Here is a 13,439-nt window from a genome sequence, read left to right on the forward strand (position 1 = left end):
CATTTAATTACAGTTTGTATTCATTCAATCGCCTTCCTATTACTCCAATTTCCCACAATTGTCCTGATAAGTTTATCTTCCATTCAATCTATTCTTCTTCCTTTTCCTCAGATTTCTTCTGATTTATGCTGAAAATTCTGGGAGTTGAAGTATATCTGAAAGTTGCCAAGATTGGGAAAAAGTGCTCTAGATTTCTGATGCTTTGGAGCTTGGGGTCTAGATATCTTAAAGTTTATATTTTATCATATGTCCTCTCTTATCCTCCATTAACAGCTGAGTCTTGGCTTCATAACTAATTTCTTAGAAAGATATTACATTTTTATTCTTTAGGTATGAACTATGTCTTTTAAGCTGAAATGCTCAGAAAATGATACAGAGTGATTCTCAAAACCAGATTGCTTCTGATGAAATAATTAAAGAGTTGGTAAGTTTTGGTGTGTTTTTAAAAACCTCTTTGATTGTCTAAATATTTGCTAATTCTATAATAGCAATCAAACAGAATGATAAACAATAACTACCCCTCTGAACTTACAACTGGGCTTATAAAAATATTACCATATATGTCACCCCCTTATAACCCTTCAATTCACTGTTTAGAATTTGTGTAATTATTTGTGTAATTTGTGTATTATTAAATATTTATTAGTGTTGTACATGAAGCAAACTTTTAAGTACATATCACATATAGGCTTTACTGGCAGTACAGAGGAAGCAAGTTAACTTGTTATTATTGCTATATACACTGCTCTATCTCTTTTACTGTTATTTATTATTTAATAGGATAATTTGGCACCTTATTTGTTTAATAGGTTGTCTGGCATCTTTTACAATATTAAACTGATTCTGTCAATCATTCATATGTTTTGATTATCACTGTTGTAGTTTGCAACCATGCATTTTCAAGGAATGTTCCTTGTTACTGCATATTCTGTAAAGGAGAGTCTTTTAAGAAGATAGAATCAAGAAATCTTAATACTTTTCAGGGTTATATGCAAATATGATAGATTTATCAGTTGATATTTTTATAAGAACTATATAAATGCTGCAAGGTCCCAGGTTGAAGTCTTTTAGAAGTTACTAGGAGACTGTTGCAGTCTCTGTGTTTTTATTCTTCCTTGTAAGGATTCCAGTAGATTCTGTTTGTCATTATGAGGAGCAGGGTATACAACTGAGTACTCCACTGATCTTGAGACCCATAATCATTGTATTCATTTCACTGATGGCATTACACTATTTCTGATGAACAAGTATTCTCTAACTGTGTGTGCGTGACATGCTAAATATGGTTAATTCTATCAACTGTTAAAGTAATGACTGATCAGCATGTGATGTCAACACATCTTTTGAAAATTGTGATTATTTCTTACTAACAATCGGGTTATCATTAATAAGGCAATTTTCCAGATTTTCAGTGCAATGGCATAGTGTTTTCACAATATTGTCTTTTTGCTTTAACTATTTTTGATGATTCTATAGTATTATTACTCTTCTTTGTCACTCAGAGTAGATGGCGAAGCCTTGTGTGTTGTAAATTAAATTTTCTCAGCTAAGGTGAAAATCATTGAGATGCATGTGGTCCTTGCAGCCAAAAAAGATGTAGACCAAATGGTGAATTGCAGTGTAAAATTCAATTTTTAAAAAAAAGTTAGGCAGTGAAATAGGCAACATAAGGCTGAGGGTAAAGCTTCTGGGTTGGTTTCCGAACGTTTCGTTACCAGGCTAGGAAACATCTTCAGCGGAGTTTTACCTAGCTAGATGTTTTCTAGCCTGGTAACAAAACATTCGGAAACCAACCCACAAGCTTGAAGAACGAACCTTCACCCTCATCCTACATCTGAGCTAGATATTCACCACTATTTCAAACATAAGGGCTCCCTAGAATTAGTATTAGACCAAAAGAAATACATATGGAGTTCTTCTGGATACTTACTTGTCAAAATACAAAGTTATTTGGAGTTTTCTTATAGTTTTATCTTTCAGTCATAACAAACACATACTAATAATTTTATCTGTTTCTTCCAGTGTACAAGTAATGGATTGGCTTATGAAAGACTTGAGCAAGAAGGACCTTCAACACAAAGCTTGGAAATGTTTTTCTCAGGCTACCCCAGAATAGTAGGCTTGTCTCATTTCCCTGGTTTAACAAAACTAACTCTGGTTAGGCAGCACATCCAGTGGATTTCTGATTTAGAGAACTGTCCGTTTCTTAAAGAATTATGGATAGCTGAATGCTGTTTGACAGTAAGTATGAACTAAAGTCCAGCATTTTAATTTCCGGTGCATGAGGAAATCTTTATTTAACTTGTACTCTTTTGCAACTTTTTCTAGTTTAAAGAATCTGACTTTTTTGAGTGGTACGCCAGGACTGTACTAGAAAAAGTAGTACTGTATATAAACAAAAAAGATTTAATTTCTTTTTCATTTCTTTTTATTCATTATTTTATTTCATCATGAGAATAAACACTTTGTTGAATAACTAAAATATTAAGCACAAAAATATTGAGCAAGGCTGGCTTTGGAAGAACACAATCACCTAAGAGGCTGTGTTCCCTGAACCAAAATTCACCTTCTGCTTTGGGATCCTGCCAGTTTGTGCAACATTTTTCATGCTTTCTTAGATTCTAGTGGAGATAATGTTATTCATAGCACAATGCATAACCATTTTTCTACCCACTTTTTATTGTCCTTCTGCCATCTCAATGCTGTATCTGACTGAGCAATCTAGTGTTATGATACTCTTTATTATTCACTCATCCACTGTGTTCCCATCCATTTTTTTGTCCCAGTTTGGGGAAAAAAAGCCTCTTCAAACTGCTCTCTGTTTTGGTGATTATAACACTTCCATGGCAGATGATAATAACACTGGGCTTGGCAACACCAGTATTTTCTTAGTGGCAAAGCCTACACCTAATTCTTTCAGGAAATCATGCTTGAATTAAGTTTCCAATTTCCCCCAGATAAGTCACACACATTGTGAAAGACGTTTTCTAATCACCCCAAACACTTCCAAAATAGATTCAGTGAAAACACCAACTCTATTAATTTTACATAACACAAAGTATAGTCAAAAACATTAATTTATACATGTGTATTTACTTAACAAGATTTGGTTGCAATATAGAGCGAGGAAAATATTTTGTCACAGATTCAAAAGTAGGCCATTCCAACTTAGCATGGGCCTTTCCAAGCTCAGAATGTTCTAAGATGTAATATTTTGCACAACCTTTTAATGAATGCATAGGCCTCACCTATTTTTGAAGAGAATGTAGCTCTGAAGCTTCAGCTTGTATACTTAGATTTTAATCTGATTGCAATCTTAGCAAAGATAGAGAAGTTGCCCAAGTAAACAGTCTCAATCTATTTTGCATTTATCTCATACCTCACCTTAAATGTATTATTTGATGTTAACATATGCTCAAATCTTGAAAAACAGGGCCATATCTGATTAGAACGTGGACAGAAAACCACTAGTATATCTTAGTTGCTTGAAAAATGTAGCATTGAACTATTACTGTATTGTTGTCCTGAAAATTACATCCCCTTGTTTGTGAAATTTCTAGTAATCAAAGTTGATTCAAGAAAGACTAACTTCTCCTTTGTTTCAAATTTATATTTGTGCATTAGAAAAAAAGTTGGTAATCATGAATTGTGGATCTACTGCAACATTAAGACATGTTAAAAGCAGTAATAGTTCATTTTAAGTAGTTAAAGGTTATTACTTATCCCAGAAGTATTTGGAGGAGCCCAGGCCTATGTATAGAAAGGGAAGTCTGAAAATATAGTGGCTTATGTCTATCTAATGAGATAGTCAGAATGAAATTAAAGCTTCATGTACCAGGTTTAGATGACAGTTTGGCAGTGTGGTTAAGGCATTTCCCCTAAACTCTTGTTCTACTTTCTGGAAATTCTGCATTTTCCTCATTGGTGACTTTAATTTCTTTGCAGAAAATTGCTGGTTTGGAAAAATGTATTCTTTTGCAAAAACTTTACCTGTATCGCAATATGATTTCGATTATTGAAAATCTGGAAATGCTACAAAAGCTGGAGATACTTTGGCTTAATGGGAACCAGATTAAAGAAATACAGGTAAGATTGGGTTTTGAAGAGCTATTGATTCTCAACTATTTCTTCTTTGTAAGGGTAAGCAAGTGAGAGAGAAGAAGATAATATTTAAATAGTTAAACTTGTGTAGGAAACTGTAGAACAGCTAGAACAGCTGATCTATTTTATTCCAGAAGCACTTTTATCACCAAAAGGACTTTCTGATCAATATATTTGGCAACAATACAAATACAATTTCAGCAGTACTAATCTCTTAGGTGTCCCAGTTGTACAGGTGATTAATTATATTTCCCAATCCACCAATAATTATAAAGAATTATTCTTTCTTCCCTTTCCTTTTTTTCTTCTTTGCTTCTCGCCCCCCTCCTTCTGAAGGTAGAATTAAGATACAGTTAAAATTTAAACAATCAACATTAAAATTATTTGTTCTAAAGCAAGTAAATAACCATCCAACCAGACATGAAATAATATTCACTTGAAAATAATATTCTTAAGAGGATCTTGTTTTATAATAACTCTGCAAGTGTCAAGAATCGATGAACAAAGGATGTCCTCCATTGTAATTTAAAACAAAATAGCATAAGAGCTATTTGAACTTAATCTTCCGATAGAGTTCCACAATTGCAAAGCTATTATCCGTATTAAAGGAATAAAATTATTAGGAATCTGCTAAATAAAATAGTTGTAGAAAGCCTATCCTTAATGGTTGTACTCAGGAAACAAGCAGAAAATTAGACAAAATACATGCAGAAAATTAGACAAAATACAGCTTGGTTTAAAATTGTTTTCCAAAATCATTTGCTTTATGCAACATAGTCTAATGTATGTCTGGTTTAAAGAATAGCTACATTCCTTAAGAATTTGCAACGTTATATGATTCTAAATACAATAATCTGTATTTTTTACAGGGGCTGACTTCATTGCAGAGACTGAAAGAACTCAATCTTGCAGATAACAATATTAGTAAAATTGGTACAAGATTTTGCATATCTGTTATTTTGCATATTACTAATGGGGCAAACAACAGCGAACAGAACCCTTCTCTTGCTCAGTAGCTTATCATTTACAATAGTATGAAACTTGCTCAGTAGCTTGTGATTTACAGTAGTATGAAACTTTTATATTCCGTGCTATGCAATACAGTAGTACAGCTAAGATTTTAGATGCTAAGCTTAACGGTTTTACCTAGGGGGAATTTTAGTGACAATAGGACAATCTTCAAGTGATTGTCCTATTACCAGAGTATAAGTTTCATTTTGTTACCCAATTTTTTCAGTATGTACAAATAATAACACAGGCATTTGTAATCACATCATGTTTTGACACAAATAATAAGAAAAAAAAGTGGTGTGAGAAACAGCATCAATCCCACTTCAGCCTATTTCATGTTATTTCAGCCCAGGAGTTGATAGTGGGTCAACTGTTTTGGCTGAGTCATGGACTTTGGCTCTGATGTTGCTGTATCACTGATATCAATTGTATAAAAGAGGAAATATAACTTTATCCTGGATCAGAGGTGCGTGTTTCTGAATATTATTAGCACAGGAACATTAATGGGTATAGAGTGTAAGGAAGATGATGCAACAAATCTTGTATGTCTCTATCAAGGTCATCTTCCTTAGTCTAAGTTGGGAGAGGGCTACTATGTTCAGGTCTTCCCATGAACTTCCAGAGGCAGTTGTTAATTATTGTGGAAAATAGAATGCTAGATTGTCAAGTGGATCCAATGTGTTTTTAAAAGATTTGCCTATGTGTAGAGAAATTTATTTTTCTGTAGAAATTGTTCTATTGTATTTACTTGTATACTATTACAATTTACAAAGAAAAAAAGAAAAAAAGACTCTTGAATCAGATTTATTTTCCTATTTCTTCCATGGGCACACCCATGCAGTTTTCTTGGCAACAATATAGAAGTTATATGAGACTACTTTCTTCTTTTTTCAGTCTTTCCTACAGCTTTGCATTTCCAGGTGACCATCTGTCTAACCAGTAACCAGATCTGACCTTGCTTAGTTTTTTGAATAGCAACCAAAACCACAAAAAAGGAGAAAGTTCAAGAATAATTTCCCTCCTTTTCTCTTTTAGGAAACCGCTTAGATCCAAGTGAAAGTATTGAAAAATTAAATTTGTCTGGTAACAGAATATGCTCATTTAAAGTAAGTGTTGTCTTCTCATTGGCTTGATTGATGTAACTGGTTTATTAATTTCTTTTATTATTCAGATGTATAAAGCTGCCTATCTCAATGTATCTCTGGGCAACTCATAGAAAAAACAGTATAGAGATACAAATACAATTATTAAAAAGAAAAACAAACTAAAAACCATATAACCCTACAAAAAATTCATACTGATGGATAGTCAATATCCATCAGTAACAATCAATACATCCACTGCACAGCTCTGCCACACCCTTGGTTCACCATGCCTGTTGGCAAAACCATGTTTTTAGAGCCTTGCAACAAACATCGAAAGTTGGGCCAATCTGAGTTCTGGGGGATAATGTTCCAAAGAAAGGGAAACACAGCAGGGAAAGCTGCCTTCCTGGGCCCTAAAGATGACAATCCCTGGCTGACATAGAATATACCCTTCATGCTGGACCTGATGGGACATGTAGATATGATTGGGGAAAGGTGGTGCCTCAAGTAACACAGTCCTATGGAATGCAGGGTTTTATAAGTCATCATCAGCTCCTTGACTTGGACCTGGAAGCAAAACTGGCAAACAGTGCAATTCACAGAGGAGCAGGGTAATATGGAGCAAGGTTATTTGTTGTTAAGAAATTGTAACATTGAAATATTTCAGTTTATTTTATTCCTAGGTTTATGCAGGTTTCCTCTGAATGGAGAAGCCTGGAATAGTTCTTGATATTAGATATATTTGAAAGTGGTGCTTTTTCATTTTCTTTTTCTTTTGCAAAGGAAATTACCAATTTGGCAAGATTGCCTTGTTTAAGAGACCTGTGTTTGAATGACCCCCAGTATAAACCCAACCCTGTTTGTCATCTTTTCAATTATGCAACACATGTGCTATATCACATTCCTTTGCTTCAAAAGCTTGACACTTATGATGTATCTTCTAAACAAATCAAAGAGCTGGCAGAGGTGAGTACAAATTTTAAGAATCAGAACAGAAAAAGTTACTATTAGCCAATTATATGAGTATTCCATATATATATATATATATATATATATATATATATATATATATATATATATATATATATATATATATATATATATATTGTTTTCTGAGGTTTTCGCGGGTGCCTGTATGTGGATCCTTGGTTTTTCGGGTTTTTCCCCGCGTAGAACTACGCGGGTTCTACGCGGGGAAAAACCCGAAAAACCAAGGATCCACATATATATATATATATATATATATATATATATATATATATATATATATATATATATATATATATATATATATATATATATATATATATATATATATATATATATATATATATATATATATATATATATATATAATTTAGATTTATATACCGCCCCTCTCCGAAGGGACTCGGGGCGGTGTACAGGGCAATTAAAACGCTATAAACAACACACAATATATAAAAATTAAAATGAGATTAAATCAAATAGCCCTAAATAATAAACATTCTAAAATTTAAAATTTTTAAAATTTAAGATCTAAAATCCCAATCCCTCAGTCCAGGCCGGCAAGTTCAAATAGCCAAGTCTATAATACAATACAGTACAATAATATCAATTGTAGAGATTAATGCTTAGTTATTTTTTAAATTAATTTAAACAGTTCTTCAGTTAATTATAGGTTTACTTGATTATCTGACTTGTAGTTTAATCCTAACTTCAACAGTTGTTTGAATAGGACAGAAGAATCCTTTTCCAGGGGAGAAGAGCTATGCTAATGGGGCTATCCCTATTGCTAAATATAGAAAGCCTACAGGAATAATTACCTCCTAGGCTGTCTTTTGAATGTTGCCCAGATTCAGTCATGTGTGGCAGGAAAATGACCCTCACCTGAAATTCTTTAAGACTAAATGTTAGTTCTTTGGTTTGGAGCTTGATATTAAACCTGTTCTTGAAGACCTGTGCTAATCCTGAAAAGCTAGGTTCAGCTTTTCCCATACTGTATGCTATCAGATATTGTTGATGGAAAGGAGTGCATTGCACAAGGATTTTTACTATGCTAATTGAATGTTCTAGTATCAATCTGATACCACAGGAATTATCCATTAAATTGTTGGTTTCATCACTTCAAATCATTGCTGAATGTTTTATATAAGCTATTCTTGAAGAGTGCCTAGCAATCTTTAATTGCCCAAATTGTACCACTCCAATATTGAAAAATCTGCACCGTATGCAAGTAGTTTTCTAGATTCAGTTTAAGAAGTTACATCTGACTTTTAAAGCTGCAAACAGCCCATTTGAAGGATTGCCTGTACTTGTAATATTCCAAGGAAATGAATTGTCCTGATATTAAGTAAGATCTGCAAGAGAAGTCTTTTTGAATCACTGTCATTTATCAGTGTGATAAAATTAGTTTATGGGGTATATGTGTGAAAAAGCAATCTCCATCATTCCCAATTTAGAAAATGTTTGCTGAGAATAAAGACTAATCTTATCTCTGATAGGTCTCCTTTCTCTGTTTTTCAGAAATTTGTATTGCTTTAATTTTCCTGTTTTAAAAAAAACAAACCCATAGAGAGAAACTGGAGAAAAAACTGAAAACACATTTTGGAAATTATTGTTTTAGCAACTTTGTGGATATGTGTCATAGCAAATAACCTTATTGCATTTTACTTTACTTGTTTCTTTTTTTTTAAATGAACCTACTGCACATCTTGCTGAAATACATGGGTTTTTTTAAATTGGATCAGAAAGAAATTAGCCTCTGTACCATTAAACTACTGTACAGATGGCTCATTTTGCCTTTCAAAAGGACTGTTTCTCTCAACACTGTTCATCCTTTACCTTAGAACAGACATGTCAACCTATTGGGACAGTTTTGCCATTGCCGGCAATGGGGTGGGTGTGGCTTCTGGATGATGCGTCCAGCCCGTGGGCCGGCAGTTTGACACCCCTGCCTTAGAATATCCACGATTCTGTCCCTCTTCCATAAATAGATATATTTATGTTAGCTGCTCAACCTGAACCACAAGATGGGCAGCAAATAAATTGGATAAATAAATAAATTAGTGTTAGTCCACTATTCATTAACTGTTCTTGATGTCGTCATTGTATGGAGCTGCTTGCTGTAGAACAGGCATGTCAAACTGCCGGCCCGCGGGCCAGATGCATCATACTAAAACCGCGCCCACCCCATTGCCGGCAATGGGGAAAAATTCACGATACGTCGTGCGACGTCACGTAATGTCACAAGTTTGACATGCCTGCTGTAGAAGCATTGGAACTTTACCCAGAGAAGAGCAGATTTTTTACAATAAGGAATGGTGTAAAAGCACTTCCATTGTGTGGGAATGGGCCTGATGAAGATAGAGAAAGTATAGAAGGAACATTGAAATGCTTTCCTATGCGAGACTGTTCCATATCATGTCCACCTTGTTCAAACTTGGGGACTACAATCCAACAATGGCATGATGATATTTTAGAATTTTTAATTTATTATTGTATCCTTAAATGCTAACATTCAGCTTCTTTCTGAGTTTCCCTTTTATCTTTTGAAGACAATTGTGATGAAAAAAGTGATGTACTACAATATGCGAATCAAGAGTGTTCACAGGCAACTGAATGAGGAGGTTGAAAAGCTAAAAGAAAGAAAGAACAAGCTACAGAAATTGCCAGAAGATCGTCTTAAACATTTCAGCTGCTGTGTGAAACATGTAAGAAAGGCAAACCCCGCCACCACCAAAGTAAATTCTGGCTGAATTCTATTGTTTGAATTCTACCATTGAAGTTTCACATGCCTGCCCGTAATCTATTGTTATACTTTCAGTAATTCAAGTAGGAGAGTGTTTCCCTCAGAAGTAATGGCAGCAATTCAGTAGTGAGCCTTTCTTCATTAAAAAGCTTGGTAGAATGCAGGCTTTGCAGTCCAGAATGTTCCAGGTTCAATCTCACTCTGAAAATTTCAGAGTTTAGGATGAGATTAGGATCATGCTGGCCCATTTGGCCTTTTGTACGGCTGTGAAGTCCTTGTTATGTGATCAGTCTGGTCAGTGCTTTTTTTCTTTAAAAAAGGTGCCGGAACTCTCATCTTGTATAAATTTAATCAATCCTAATCCTAAATCTTGTTAATCTGGCATGGGCATGGCCTACTGTGTGGGCGTGGCCAGCTCAGTCACTTGGGTCAGGGGCACTTGTTCAGAGCTGGGCAGGACTGGGGCAAATCTGATGGTCTCCGGTGGAGGGGGGATGGGACTGGGGCGAGCACCGGCTCATGGTCCACTGGAGGAGCCTCATTGATATTAAAGGGGGTGGGGGAGAGATATTAAAGGGGGAAGACATGATATTAAAGGGGGTAGGGAAGACATTAAAGGGGGTGGGAGAAAAAATATTAAAGGGGGTGGGAGAAAAGATATTAAGGGGTGGGGGAAACATTGAGGGGTGGGGGAAGATATTAAAGGGGGTGGAGGAAGACAAGGGGGTGGGGAAGACATATTAAAGGGGGTGGGGGAGAGATATTAAAGGGTGGAGAAGTATGTGTGTGTGTGTGTGTGAGAGAGAGAGAGAGAGAGAGATCCCCTTTTTGTAAGTTAGCTTACTTTGCAATGCTTTCCTTTCCCCACACCTTTGCTTCCCTGTTGGCTCAATCTCTCTCTGCCGCTTCTGCAGAGACATCTTCAGCGCCTTGTCGAGGCCGTGGGGGTTTGTCATGCTGCAAGTCTGCTCTCTGTTCAGTGCCTGCTAATGGCTGGCCGATGGCAGAGGGAGCGGTAGCCTTGCCATGTGCTCCTCGCCAGCCCGCTCCCGTGCAAACTCTCGCTGACAGTCGCCATCTGATGGCAGTCGCCATCAGATGCCCGCCTTCCCAAACTCCAAATTGACACATCCTACTTTCCTCATTTGGCTTCTCCAACTCCAAACTCGCGCGTCTTAGGAAAGTAGGATGCGCGAGTTTGGAGGGAGTAGCACAGCTTGTGCAAAAGCTTTTTTGTGTGTGTGGGCAAAAAAAGGTGCCAGAACGCCGTTCTGAGCATTCTATGAGAAAAAAAGCCCTGGGTCTGGTGCTCCAAGTGTTAAGGACCCCATTTCTTGGCTATATTAGTATCTTTGGCAATAGTTTTATTAGATATTAGATATAGTTTCTAGAAAGTGTGCCTACTGGATAATTTTACTCTAGTATTTTTCTTCATTGTGGAATAACATCATTATTTGTATTTTCTTATTTATGCAGTGATGTGCAGCAAAACATCTACTGGTTCTTGTCCTATTTTTGCACATTATTTATATAATTTTGGGCTTTAGCTTTTCACTAAATGTTCACAATCTTCATAACTTTCAGTCAAACTAATGCATTTGTTTTACTGTCTTGAAACAGCTAGAACGTGAATTAATGGAACTTCAAGCAAGTGGTAGAATACAAGCTAGTAAAGTTTCTTCAAGCTGGAGCTTTGAATATGAAAAATCAGATGGGGATGTTGAGAGTCCAGATGAGACCTCAGAGGAATCCAGTCTGGAGCAACTATTTCTACTTAAATTAGATGCTCTCAAAAGAAGAATAAATTTCTGGAACAAGAAACTGCAGGAGTATGTACATCTTGTGAAAGGTGCAAGGGCTGCTGTTTGAACAGGTTTGGGACTTGAAGACACTGAATTCATTGCTTGAAATAAGATCCACTTTGGGCTTGTGGGTTGCATGCTGGTCCTCAAGTTCTTTCAAACTTACATGTCCTCTGGAATAGGCAAGTAAGATGCTCTGCGTTTATGTCATTAGGAAATACTATTTTATTGTGAAAGAATTTGCAGCAAGGAGAGAAGTTTTCAGGAAATCCATATCAGAACTTTAGGACTTGAAAGGTTATCTCTGTATAAATTCAGTACTGAATTTTTAGATTAATGATTTTCATGTTGATATTTTTACATTCGTAGATGTCAGGGGCCCTCTAAAAAAATCGCTTCTTTTGCCTTTTCTGAAATAGTTTCCGTTGGGACATTAATGTGTGTGATGAAAGCAAAAATACTGTATTTAACTGAAAGGAAAGTGGGTATTTCCCCAAATAATTCTCCTTTATAATGGGAGGACTATTTTCCATTAGCTAAAAAATGGAATGTGATGAGTTGGGTTGGATAATTTCAGGGATGCATGAATAGCCTAAAATTCAGGATCACATTTCTTTTCAGGTACAAAAATACATTAATTCTAGCTGGGAGTAATGTTGAACTTTGACAAATCCTGGATTTTTTTAACTAACGCCATCCTTAATCTAACATTAAAAAAGAGACGTGCTTATTCTTTTATGTAATAGTGGTAAATATTATTCTTTTATTATAGCAACTTTATACACGCAATGGAGTGCAGGTACACTTTTGGTTCTTGCAGAGCACTTGATAGAATTTGAATACTGATTGTGTTTCCATTGTATCTGTTTAAGTTCAATAAGACAGATAACATATGTTTTAGTAGGGGAAAGTTGGAAAATCAGGAAAAAAAACCTTCATTAGGACCGTCCTTGGCTCTGAGGAGAAGGGACGCGGTGGCTCAGTGGGTTAGGACGCTGAGCTTGTCGATCAGAAGGTCGGCAGTTTGGCGGGTCGAATCCCGAGTACCGCGTAACAGAGTGAGCGCCTGTTACTCGTCCCAGCTTCTGCCCACCTAGCAGTTCGAAAGCACATAAAAATGCAAGTAGAAAAATAGGGACCACTCCGGTGGGAAGGTAACAGCGTTCCGTGCGCCTTTGGCGTCTAGTCATGCCGGCCACATGACCACGGAGACGTCCTCGGACAAACGCTGGCTCTTCGGCTATGAAACGGAGATGAGCACCGGCCCCTAGAGTCGGAAACGACTAGCACGCATGTGCGGGGGAACCTTTACCTTTACCTGGCTCTGAGGTCTTACATATTCATAAAGCTTGCTAAGCAGTTCTTTAGATCATTGCCCTTTTCTGTACTTTGCCATTCACTGTGAATCTTCAGCTATGGTGTCTCCTGTGTTTTATATTGCAGAATTGAAAGTATTTATCAAGTGGAAGCCAAGAAGAAGAAGAGAACCAGCAATTTGGCAGTACAGTTTTTGCTTACTGAACTGGAATCTGTGGGAAACACACGATTTGAAGAGGGCTCACCAAATGATGTTTGGTACAGTTGTTTTGCAGTGTTCTAAAATTTTAATCTTTAATCTTGCAGTGTTTTAATGGCATCAGGAGTAAAAGGGGTTGAGGCCACTGGTTGTGGAGCATATCTGCATGTATTCATGATATAAGGTAAAGGTAA

The 13,439-nt window shown here is 36.2% G+C and overlaps 1 protein-coding gene across 1 annotated transcript in view; it reads left to right on the forward strand.

Annotated features, from left to right (window-relative positions):
• Positions 1–367: 367 nt before the first annotated feature.
• The window catches only part of LRRC9 (leucine rich repeat containing 9), a gene marked incomplete at both ends in the record, with an annotated part of 58,075 nt that continues 45,003 nt past the window's right edge, over positions 368–13,439 (forward strand). Inside the window, 9 exons of the mRNA XM_081314559.1 lie at positions 368–424; positions 2,023–2,241; positions 3,946–4,086; positions 4,971–5,034; positions 6,148–6,218; positions 6,981–7,163; positions 9,734–9,919; positions 11,548–11,756; positions 13,173–13,304. Coding sequence (XP_081170685.1) covers positions 368–424; positions 2,023–2,241; positions 3,946–4,086; positions 4,971–5,034; positions 6,148–6,218; positions 6,981–7,163; positions 9,734–9,919; positions 11,548–11,756; positions 13,173–13,304 — 1,262 coding nt within the window. The remainder of the gene's footprint in view (positions 425–2,022; positions 2,242–3,945; positions 4,087–4,970; positions 5,035–6,147; positions 6,219–6,980; positions 7,164–9,733; positions 9,920–11,547; positions 11,757–13,172; positions 13,305–13,439) is intronic.

Source organism: Vipera berus, assembly GCF_964194415.1.
Source record: "Vipera berus genome assembly, chromosome: 1".
NCBI lineage: Eukaryota > Metazoa > Chordata > Lepidosauria > Squamata > Viperidae > Vipera > Vipera berus.